Source organism: Thamnophis elegans, chromosome 1 (genome assembly GCF_009769535.1).
Source record: "Thamnophis elegans isolate rThaEle1 chromosome 1, rThaEle1.pri, whole genome shotgun sequence".
In the NCBI taxonomy this organism is placed as follows: domain Eukaryota; kingdom Metazoa; phylum Chordata; class Lepidosauria; order Squamata; family Colubridae; genus Thamnophis; species Thamnophis elegans.
Window position 1 is genome coordinate 74,428,658 of NC_045541.1, and position 12,844 is coordinate 74,441,501.

Consider the following 12,844-nt stretch of genomic DNA (forward strand, 5'->3'; position numbering starts at 1 on the left):
AAGGCAATATTGCAGCCCTTAGCAAAACAGTACAAATGAAAGATTCCAGCTCTTGTAACAGCATGAATGAGTTCTGGTTTGTTAGTCATGACTAAGCTACACCTTCAAAAGCCAAAAGTCCTATACATCACGAATGCTAAAAAAGCTTTTGGCTCCACTTGGCATTTTATACTGCATTCTAAGTTATTCACAAGATCAGATTCATTTATCAGCTGACAAATGCAGAATGAGGGAAAGCATGTCAGGCAAGCTGATAAGGTGTCTATTTGCCGAGGTGCATAAATAATCACTAAAGCAAATTATAATGCATCGGGCATTTTTCTGCAGAACAGATTCAAGAACAGGACAGTGCATCTATGATGCACATGAGTTATATGAGATAGTTTTAGTTAAAAAGGCAGAAGCTTTTTTACCACATTAAGTTACCTCAAAGATTAATTCATAGAACAAATTCTGCATTCCTTTACAGCAATGATTTTTGCCCCAGTATTTAGACTTCTTATTTTTCACAATTCACTAAAGGTATAAGCAGTGTATAAACTGCCAATTTTATGTTCTCTCAAGGAAAGACTGCAAGTGTTAGGGAAAACAGAAAAAGAGGCAGTAGTTACTGTCAACCTCAAAGTATATCATAATTTATGGCAAGTTAGTTTGGGCTTTTTCTGCGCCCCTTCTTTTAGATTTTATTATTTGAATGCTAGTAATTACTAGTATTTAACGAAGTGGACCTGCTTTTTGCTATGGGGCTGAAATTCAGTTACTCCTGAGTAACACCAAGTCCACCTGCGCGCAATTAGCAAAAAACAATAATGCTGAAGAAAGTAACATATGTACACATTTATTTGTGTGTAAGCTTCAGGAAACAGTCTTCAGGCAGTTTCAAACAGCAAAATTTGCTGTTCCTTTTATGAGCCATCCCTTCTAGAAATGTAGGAACTGCTGTACAGGACCAAAGGGCTGCTCACTCCAGCATCTCCTCCTACTATGGTGACATAATGGCAAGGCTAAAACAGGGCAGGAGTACAACACCATGCTCTTGTTTCTGTTTCCCAGTTAACACAATCAAAGCATCACATTTTTAATCTTTTCCTTAATACATCAGAATAGAGCAATTCCCAAAATTTAACCGGAATTATTTAAAACATAGAAGAAAAACCACTCAACCACTAAAAGTAGTCCAGGAGCACCAGCAAGTATTTGATTGCTTACACAAGCGTTTACCACAGATAAAAACTCATGTAAGATTGATCTGACATTCTAGTTGGTTGGAATTCAGTGTGATCAAATGATTATAGGAAATGATGAAGGGAAAAGGGGAGTCTTAAAGGCAGCACTCACTCACTTCTCCTCTGATAGTTGATCATAAGGATAGGTGGGATAAAAAGACATCTCCATACAAAAGAGAATCTGACAAGAATAGAGATGAGCAGCACAAAAATTATTAGAATTTGTCTGGCTTTACAGGGATGCCTAAGTCTGTTTTTTCTGCAGAAGCAGCACATTTTGGGAAAAGTGACAATAGCACTGTTATGGCTGTGCTGCTCATAGAAAAATGCTGACCTCTGGTGGTTACCAACTGTCTTTATATATGATTCCCAAATTCTAGGTATCTCTATGGTGAGCTTTTTGGGTACTTATTTTTAAATGTAGGTGAGTTTCTAAAAGTTTTCTCTCTTCTATTCAGAATAGAATAACCCATTTTATTATATGTTTTTTTCTGACATATCGATTGGCCTTTATTTCTATTGGTTGGCGTGTGTGTGTGTGTGTGTGTGTGTGTGTGTACACGACTGATCTTTTTCTCATAGATGGGCTTGCACATTTATTTATTTACGACGACTTATCTAGCCATCTATAATTTTTGAGGTCGTTTTACATTGTTTCACTCAAGTTAAGGGGGAAAAAAATCTCTACAGATTTCAGTAATAAGTATATTACTATGCTTGCTAACAGTAAGAATTGTGTTTACTCCTGGCATAATTGGGTTCTTGATAAATGGAAACAAAAAAATAAAGAGTCAGTTTATGAAATGTTGAACGTTATCTGCACAGGATCTATAAAGACAAATGGACAGTACGGAGCATGAGTACTGGATGCACATAATCTGCAGTTTGGATTATGAGTATGAGAGAGGTGATAATAAGCAAAATTAGAAAATGTGGTTTGATTTTATACCACAGGGGAAGGGACATACACGAGCAGATCAGATTTTTGTTCTTCAGAATTGAGAAATATACAAATGTTTAAAAGCAAGTTTAGACACTTGATTTAAAGAAAGTAAATTATAAATAAATTCAAATTATGGAATACTTTTTGTGAATATGGGATTGAAGATTTGCTGGATGCAATAAAAGCAGTGTACTGTATATACTGAGACTAAGGCATAGATGAAAATAAATGAAATGCTTCAGGAACAATACAACACTAAACAGGAGCAAAGCCTGACGTAACTATGTTCAACTAGGAAAATGCAGGAAACAATTACAAGTTACATCTAAATGGTGAAAAACAAAACAAATGGACAAATTTCTGTTCCTTGCTAGAATGTTTACTAAAAGTGGAAAACTATAGGGAGAATTGTCAAGATATGCATTATCCCACACTTGTTGAGGCTGTCTAAGCCTCAACAATCACCCTGCGTTCATGTGTTATGCCTTAGTAGGATGTCAGAATCTGGTCAACAACTATTATTTTGATAAATGACATTTGTACTTGTGCTGTAAAGATCTATAAAGACGATAGAGAAAAAAATACTTGCCCAGATATAAATGCTTACCCTATATGAAATAAATATTTATATTTGCTTAATATATGCCAGGTCAGTGCAAAATGGCACTGAACGAAGAAAATGAGGTTCATTTGTATCTTTTCTTCAAAAGAAATCACAAAGGGCAAGAGAGGAAGGCTTTTTAGGGACACCAGTTGTAGGGTTAAATCATGCATACTAAATAACTTTATTTCCATAGATTTTTCACCATTCATTAAAGAAAAAAGCAGAAAGAGTTCTTACTTGTATCACTGGCATCACTAGGTTCAGAAGAACACAACAGCACATCAATAAGATCAGATGCTGGACCAGACCCATAGTGATTAAGTATATTTAAAGCCCTTCCAAAGAGAAGAAAATAAAAGGATCTTTAATTTATTTTATTGCATCTTATAGACAACTCCTTCTGAGCTTAGGAAATATTATCAAACAATAATATCTTAAATAATTACAAATGTTATGTGATCAGGTTGAAATGACATATTGTAGTCTCGGAACCATACTAAAACTTCCCAGGAACTTAGTATTATTAGTCTTGTAAAGTTAAATTAACTTCTCTTTCACTAACTCCTTCATTCAGGGCTAAAAAAACTTCCAACCACATGCCAACTTAACCCAACAGGCACATGCCATCTGGAGCCTACTTGTTTCATCGTTTTCACAAGTGAAAGGCTCAGATTATGAGCATATGTTGCCAACATATGCACTACAAAGTGTATGACAAAAATGCAGCAGCCAATAAACCAGTGAACAAAAAATAGAGAAACATTTATGCATCTTTGAGTTTCAGGACCTAGGAAGATCATCCAAAATCTTGGTACAATGGAGCAAATGGACTGGTATCTCCCAGCTATACCTCGCATAACTATTTTCCTTACTCTTTTTAAGCATTTCCCTTACTTCTTTTCAGCATTCTGGTTATTAAATAATTTGATATTCTTTGTTTAAGACATAAAAGTTTCATAATCATTCTTTACCTTTTGAGTCTGTTGTATGTAACATCATTGGCAAGTTTCAACAGACGGTACAAATTCTCCTGATCTAAACTCACAAGGTTACTTTGAGGCTCATCAACTGCAATAGTTATTGAATTGGAGGCTATTCGGGTTACAATTCCTGTGCAGATCTGATTATTTTGTCCAGCTGCTTCATAAAGTCCCACTATGTCACCTGCAGCAGATAAACAACGACAAAGAATAAAATCAGAAGACAGAAAAGGTACCTCACATAAAAGCAAAGGCATTACAAAGAAATCACAAATATATGAAGCTCATCATTCCTCCAGCAACAAACAGGAATAAATCAACAGTAAAGACAAAGAGAGATGAAGCATCTAAGATACATCATTGTGGTAAACAATACATTGATTCTCATTCAATCATTGATCAGACAACTCAGGCAAGACCTAAAACTAAAATGGGAGAAGATACCAATAAGAGAAAATTTAGCAGGCATAATAAATTTAATACAAAATATAGAGAAATGTCAAAGCAAATGTCTAATAAAGTTTATATAGGTAGACAATTATATGATTCTAGCATAAGAGTACAACTAAGAAATCTAAGATGGAAAAAAAGATATTTTAAATAACAAGATAAATTTGGCAAATTTACAAGATCAGAGTACTGCAAAAGAAATAATCTTAAGGGTCAGAGATTTTAGAGAAACTGCTGAGAATGTTGATATAATTGATACTTAGTGATAAAACTTAATGAATTGTTTCCTGATCTAAAACCTATGGATAAGAGTATTGACTATGAAAATAGAGTGTTTGCTTCATGAAGATACAAAGACCGTGAGAGACATTGTATCAACATTTCTCACTGCACACATAAAAGACAAACTTATCTGAAAGAAATATGAGATACAAGAAATAAACTGAGAAGGAAATAGTGATGTTATTTCAAGATATCATCAGGATAAGTTATAGAAAAGAAAACAGTTCCAAGAAACAAAATAAGGAATAAGTGAAGGATCCCCTTCAAATTAATTATTTAAAACATTCAAATTTTTTCCTTTTTGAGTTTTAAATATTGCTATTCTTCAAAAAATAGGAAGTTTGGATATAAAAATAAATCCTTATTTTTCCTTTTTTGCTGTAATTTTGTATTTTATCTTTGAAATTATATAGGTGTATATGTATATGCATTTGCATATGTATATATAGAGAAAGAGAGAGAGAGGAATGGGGAGGTGGGGAGCTAAGGCAAGATCCTTAATAGGATATACGGTTGACAGACACAGTAGGGGAGGTGGCAGACAATGGAAAATCCCAATGACTGGAATGGGCTGGACTAAAAGATAGAACTGAGAAACTGATCATAGCAGCAGAAGAACAAGTACTAAACGCCAGATCCACAGAAGCCCACTAAAAAGGACCAGTGCTAACAGGCTATGTAAAGAGGCTTCACAGATAGTCCAAGATAAAGTGGCAGGGTGTAAGATGTAGGCAGGAATGGCATAACCGAGTAGCTTGCATTGTGTATAGTAACAGCTGTACAGAATATGGGCTAAATCCTCATAAACCTAAATGGGAGATCCCACAACCTTTTGTTCCCACAAAAGGTTGTGGAGAATAAAAAAGCTTAAGATCCTAGGGGGCTCCTAGATCCAGATCCAGATGGACAGGCACTCTCAACTGTTGCAACTTGAAGATGGGCTTTTGGAAGCTGAAGGCCACCCATCTTCAAGTTACCAAGGTCAAGAAACACTGATATAAATTATTTGAAAAATAAATTAATATTAGCAAGAAAATACTTGTGAGTGACCAAGAAAGTTTCCTTGAATGTGGAAGTTTAAGAATTCTAATCAAAAGTACTAGAATTAGTAAATATTTCAAATATTTAAATACATCTGTAATAATGCTATACGAAACATATATAAAGAAAGACATTAACAATGATTATTTTACAAAAATATTTTCTGGGAGTACAAATAAATCAAGCACAAGATGGCAAATTAAATGAAATCAATTTGAATTTTATAGTAAAAAAATACAAAAGGAGGTTTAGTTTTATAAGGGGAAATGGGACAACTAAATATTAACACTTGCCTCGATATACGCTAATCTAGGACAAATGCATTTCCTTTAGAAAGTAACTCAACATTTAAAAAATTTGGTATAAAGAACTTGATTATTAGGAAGAAATTATAACTGTAGGCTTTTAGGGAAAATGGATACACAAAAATGTAAAGACAAAATTCATTGCATAAATGGCTTCCAAAAATTGTGCAGGCTAAAAAATTACTTAATACATAGGAATTATGAATCCCCAATCAAATAGATTTAGATATTACTGAAACAGATTATCTTAATCAAAAAATAATTAGTTATTGGTTTCTAAATTCTAAGTCATATTCAACAAGCTGAAATGTAGCAATGTAGCTGAAATTGTAGGTTAGACCATGCACTGGTGATCCTAAAGTTGAAATGAGATAACACACCTTACTGTTGGCATTTCAATTTTGTCTCAACCCTTAATCCAGCAACAAAACAAAACCCCAGGTATTAAAACATTATTTATAGAAAGTTATACAAATCAAACACCTATTGCCAAAAATGTATTTAACTTTAACCCATTTATCTGGGGGCAACTCAAGGCAGCACTCATCTCTATTGCTTCTATCTTCTATTTTCCACATAACAACAGTGTGAGGTTGGTCAGACTGAGAGGAAATAATTGGCCCAAAGTCATCCAGTGATTTTCATGCCTAAGGGAGAGGTAGTTTAATGTATAATATTAAAAGTTTATATGTTGCAGAAATAGCACAGTGAATCATTTGACAGAATCCAGAGAGAGTATGAAGCATGTGTTTTATAAAGGATATTAAAGTCTTCTGTTAATTCACAGGACATGTGGAAATTGTAATAATGTGTAAGATTATAACATTTTGATGCTAAACTGTGCAGTGCCAATCAAAATGCAATAGTTATAAAGATAAGATTTTAAAATGACTGAATTGTACAGAAAAATAAGCAAGTATAATACTCTAAATTTGCTTGACTATCCTTTTGCTACCTTTCATGTTCCAATGTACTCAAAAATAACATAGCAGATAAGATTTTTCCATAGCCCTCATGCAGACTGAAAGTAGGTCAGGTCTGATGGATTCATCAATTATGCATCAAGAGAATCCAGGCATTCTTAAGAAAATAAAACCCCTCCTAGTTGGTTACTGAAATAAACTATATGTAAAATAATAATAATTTATTAAACATCACAAGACACAAAGGAGGCAAAACTCTCAATCATACCAAGTGATATTGCTACCCATGTGAGGAGAATCCACTAAAATTAACTTATATTCCTTTTAACTCTTTCCAAGGTTTCTCACTTTAATTCCCAGTGGGCACTAAAATTCCTGCACAGAGCTCAGAAGCGCTCCAATGCAATGGCAAAATCCACAGGCTCCAGAACACATTTTGCCATTGGGAGCTCTTTATCCATGGTCAAAACTTGAATACACAAGAGAACTCTTTGGCTAAACAAAGCTTAAAAGATGATGCAATCTCCCTTTTTTTAAAATTCAAAAAAGTAAAAGCAAAAGGAGCATTGAAACCCACAGCTTTAGGGGGCAGTTCAGAATCAGTTACTTTAGGCTGTCGGACTAGCATCATCCAGAAAAACGAAAAGCTTTCCAGAAAACCCTGGAATGATGCTAGACGCCTTTCTTGGCAGGTACCATAAATATTCTGAAACACTGATACAGACATTATACCTCTATATAAATATAAGAAATGTAAGAAACATACATTCTTATATGCCATTCCCATTTAGGTTAAAAAAAAACACAACTGTATCCACTTTGTTTACCAGTGAGAATACATTCTGTTCTGGAAAGTAATTGAGCTGTCAATGAAACTGATTAGCTCAATTGTTTAAATATAAGCTGTGGGGCACCTTTCATCATAACAATTTTAATGTAAGCTGTCATGATTCAATGAATCTATTCTCCTTTAAGCCATAAGAAATGCCCTGTGTAAGTTCACACAACATTACCCTCCACATGTATCTGATTTATTCACAACAAGAAAAATGCAATTGTGCATTACTGAACCCAATGTTGGAGTTTCTCCCCCTAGCAACTCTGAATCTAACTGAGTATGTTTCTTTAGCACCTAGTTTCAGTTTAGAAAACTTGCCCCTCAGTAACAGCCTGTCTTGAACTGATTTTGCTTTTCAGCAAAAGATGTGCTTTTCAAAATCCCTGAAGTTCTTTTCAAAGCACATCTTTGTCTAATTCTGCACACATCCTATTTCTAAACAACATTTTAAAAAGACAAAAGTTATCTTCCTGATTACTTCTATCATACACAGTACAAAAGGTATCAATCCTGAAGCATTAATTCAAGCATACAATTAATTATATAATTAATCCAACTATCTGTGGCAAGGGAAAAGAATGCCAGGAGGATCTTGAATCTCCCTTTTAAGCAAAACAAAAAACAAAAAAACCCCAAACCCTTGAGATTCAATACCGATCCAAATTGAAAAATATGCCTAGAACCCATTGTTTTACCGAACTGGCCAGTAGGCAGCTCAAGGGTATATGTGTCCATGTGTTTGTCCATTAATGCAGTATTGTGCACATACTAAATAGCATTCTCAGTAACTGCAGCATAATGGAAAGATGTTTAATAAAGCTCTTAGAGAATGGCACTTTTTAGGCTAGAGTCATATGATTCATAAACTGTAATAAACCTTATAATGTTTGGTTTTTGGCTTCTGAACTCAGCCACTGTGGTGGTAAACCATGATTTATGGCTTAACATTTTATTAAAATTATGTTTGATCTATGCAATTAATACAAATCATGCCTTAACATGATGTGAGACCAGCCAAGCAGGAAGGAAGATAAAGGCTCTTTTTAAAAAAACAAATCAAAGAAGGAGTATGATTCAAATATTTACTCAGAAGTTAATCTTACTGAATTTATAAGCCTTTTCCTTAAGTGAGTGGATGCAGAACTATGACAAAATTACTTTACAAATATATGAAAATCGGATTCTAGCATGAGCTTCTACTAATATTGTACATTGTCTCCTTATGAAATAGTGAGTTACTAACATGAACTGTAATAAACCTTATAATGTTTGGTTTTTGGCTTCTGAACTCAGTCACTGTGGGCCATAAAAAATAAAAACCTGGGTAAGGTCCATAGCACATTTATTTTCTGAGTGTATTTCAGATTAAATGAAATCGGAAATTTTACTACTGTTATCAGCTATCTTGAGAGAATCTCCAAGATGCTCTTTCACTGTACTCACAAAAATCATCATGACAAAAGACAACAACTTGACAAGTTCAATCTGAAATGATCAGGTTTGTTTGCACCCCAGAATAGACCAAGTCAGGAAGCAAACATAGCAAGGACTCTACTGTTGTAGGGTAAAATAACAGAATCTTGAAAGCAAGCCAGCCAGAAGTGGCATTTTTCCTCTTTTCTACCATACAGAATCAAGGCATGGTTATTTTGAGTTTCTTTCTCCTGCTCCCTCATTTCCCAGAAATGTGTTTTCATTTACTTTATCTTTTGTAACAGTAAGGATTTATTAAACTTTTTTACCATTCAATTCGCAACAGTTCTGGGTGGTTTACAACAAAGAAATATTACAATCAAGTTAAAAGATAGCAAATGCAATAAAGCTTCCCTCCCCCAAATTGTAATTATGTAAATGTAGTTATTTTCAGGGGGAAAAATATTGCTTATTCTTTTACTGTAAATTGTCAAAACTGACTTGAATTCTGAGAAGTCCTTATCTCTGTTCATAATATATTTGTGATAATAACCTGTTTTTCTTGGGCAATTATATTTTTAAAAGAATGCAAAATATATGCTGCTAATAACTCCATGCCTGAATAAAAAAGAAGCCCAGTTTTCTCATTGTTTGGTGTAGCAGCTGCAATTCAAAGACTCTGATTCAGAAAGAAACCATCACATCATGAAGGTCTATCCTTTCAATATTTAAAGCTACACCTACCCTTTTATAATAACCTTTCTTTCAAAATTGACACTTTTACTTACCAGGTCCAAAACTATTGGAAGGTAACTCTGTGTCTAAGCCACGTTTTTGTGGCTGTAAAGTTACAAGCAGATGGCCATATAGCCCAGTTTTTTGACAATGCAATTCGAGTTTCAGTAAGCAAACTCCTCTACGCTGCAACTCTTTCAGGGAGATTCCTTCTTGCCATGCTCTGAAAAAGATCATGCAAAGAGAAAAACCAAGTCATTGTTAACTAGATACACCTGAGAAGCTAAATCATATTGTGGCCCTCTTTGTTTCCATCCAGAGAGAACATTGGTGGACAACAAAAAACATCTCCCATATAGATAATAATGTTATTTCATTTACTTAAAAGATGTGTATAGTCACTCATCTTAAACAATTCTAGGTGACTCATAACATTGTAACAAGTTTCTCAAACCTCCAAATATGTTGAACTAGAACATTCATAATTTCCATTTGAAGGACATCAAGTTAGATAAAACTATTTTAAAAAGTCAGAGTCAGTAACAAGATTCACACATACTAAGCAATTACATTTAATCTTGGCTTAGCACAATACATAAAGCCAGCCACAACAGCTCATAATTATGGCTTATTTATTGTGTGAGCTTAACTTTGAATTGCAGATAAATTTCCTAACCTATAAGTGAAGAAACCTTGCCATATTTCACAATATTCATATTTGTGTATTTTTCATGGCCATTTAGCATTTTGCAATTTCAAGACTGCTTATTTTCTTGTGCCATAATATCTTGCATACATTAGGCTTTGAATGAATCATGGAGCAAATCAAACCACTTTCTAACTCTTATGTCTATGTTTAGCAGGGATGCAGGGATGCAGAAGATTTTGGGGTGGGGAAAACCACATATATGTTTTGAATGGTATGCTTGCAGCTACCCTCCTGAAAATAATAGATGTGGATATGATTTTTTTTCTCATTTCCTCCTAAAGTAAAGTAACATAATTAACAGGATTGCTCTCTAGCCATAAATTTAATTTCCCTTTCTGTCAAATTATGAGCTATAATTTGGTAATACATGGAGGTCTCCAAAGATTCCACTCAAGGCTTCTGTGGACAATAAATGGCTGAAGGACCTGGCATTGTGCATTCCCTCCGCCCATCTAAACAGCCTGTAAAAAAGAGTTGCCACTTTGTCACATATTCCTCTACTCCTATTTTTGTTTTTCAGCTGAATATTTCACCCAAGGAACATATTACATAGTTGTTAATATCTGCAAATGAGTAATAGTTAAAAAAAAGCTCACAAATTTAAGGAACAGATAATTTTTACTTCAACAGTTTTAATGTATGTGTATATGTTTAATTTGGCTATAATAAAACAGGTGGTTATTGCATTTCTCCAGAAATCAATTGCTAGACACTCCTGAGTTCTTAAACCTCATTGTCTGATAATGCAATGGCAATTGCTCAAAGTCACCTCCTCTACCCAATGTTATCTTAATATTTCATTTACTTATTTAATTTATATTATTTCACAAGCTATTGATTCTTGTTAACATATTGTACAAACCCAAACCGCAGTAATTTATTCATAGTTAAACATACTACAGCTTTTTACAATGTGTGGATCAGGTATACTGGTACAACTAGAAAAAATACTCCATTACTAGCTATAAGCTTTGGGATATTACTGTATTGAGGATGGGAAGAAATCTTAAACATATCTCAGAGCTATTTGCTTTCTAAAAGTTCACTTCAGGGCCTACACTAAGCAACAAACTTTGGAGTAGGATTCATTAGTATGCTGATAACACCTGCTCTATTGTTCCCTAGCAATGCTGCTGCAAAGCAGAAAGCAGTGACCTTTAACATTAACACTAATTTCAGTATTGTGCTGGATAAAGAACAGAAAAAGTTGAACCCGTACAAGTGAAATGAAGCCTGTTTTATTTATTCTCTGGGCTCTTAAAAAACATATCCGGTCAAAAGAAAGTGCCACTGTATTCAATGCGTTACTATAGGTACAGGACTTTTCCTCTTATGCCTTAGCTAATGTGTTATTCTAATTACCTGCAGCTGTTATGATTTAGAGACCATGTTAATCAGTAACTTCCAAGCAGACCATATATGACACCAAAACTATATTTTAAGTTCAAGTATCTGGATTTTATATTTTAATGAATACTTTTAAATTATTAGTTCATTTGTAAATGCTTTCAACTCTGCTATCTATAGAACTAGAAAGATATTGACTGGGTTTGGATTAGCATACTTTGTAAATCAGTCATTCTGGCTAGCAAGCCAGTTTATCACTATTTTTGCTCTGACATTCTGGTCAACTGACCAGCAGTACCCTATAGTTATTCTGAAGTAAATACCACACAGGTTTATAGAATTTAGCCCTCACATAAGTAGCTTGTTTACTATGGTATTTATCTGTTAAATATACAAATACACTATGTATTTACACAAGTATTTGTTTCTAATAGACCCAATTCTCCAATGGCAGGTTTGCTTAACTGTTTCAAGTCTTCAGTTATAAGGCAAGTAATACAGATACTCAAAATTAAACCGTTTAATTGAATATAGCAGTAGCAAAGCGAGGTCATCCTGCTGTCCCTCAAATGTTTTCGATTACAGACACCCTATCAATTCTTCCTAATGGCCGACAGACAGACCCTACAGAAAGACACCTTATCTTACCTGTTCTTGCCCTAACAAATGCCTTTAAGCCAGGTTGTAAACCAGCATTGGCTAGCAGCAATTTAGAATTTAGGAAGCAGATATTTGAATAAGCGTGTTTACAAAGGTCAAAATATATAACTTAAGTCGTTGCTTAAATTACTACATTCCTATTTTTGCTATGGGGACAGGCAGGGGGATGCTGAGAAACCCAACTGGCCCCTAGCCGAAGGGATACCTTGCTTCCGAAATTTCGGCCTCTCTTTCCTCCTTTAGCAACTCCATTTGTCGGGACACAAACTCTTCCACCAATGCCGCCATTGCTGTCGGCTTGAGCGGACGCCCCGAGAAGCCCCGTTCTGGTGACAGCAGGCACCAGCGTGCCGACCATGAACGGCCCTTTAAAACCTGGCTCGCGTTG

General features: G+C 34.6%; 1 protein-coding gene across 1 annotated transcript in view; it reads right to left on the reverse strand.

The window, feature by feature from the left end:
• IGHMBP2 (immunoglobulin mu DNA binding protein 2) overlaps positions 1–12,838 on the reverse strand; it is a 67,294-nt gene extending 54,456 nt beyond the window's left edge. The window contains exons 1-4 of the mRNA XM_032220768.1: positions 12,662–12,838; positions 9,794–9,963; positions 3,745–3,937; positions 3,011–3,108 (exon numbers count right to left, since the gene is read on the reverse strand). Of these exons, the coding sequence (XP_032076659.1) occupies positions 3,011–3,108; positions 3,745–3,937; positions 9,794–9,963; positions 12,662–12,744 (544 nt within the window). The 5' untranslated portion in view covers positions 12,745–12,838. The remainder of the gene's footprint in view (positions 1–3,010; positions 3,109–3,744; positions 3,938–9,793; positions 9,964–12,661) is intronic.
• Positions 12,839–12,844: the final 6 nt, after the last annotated feature.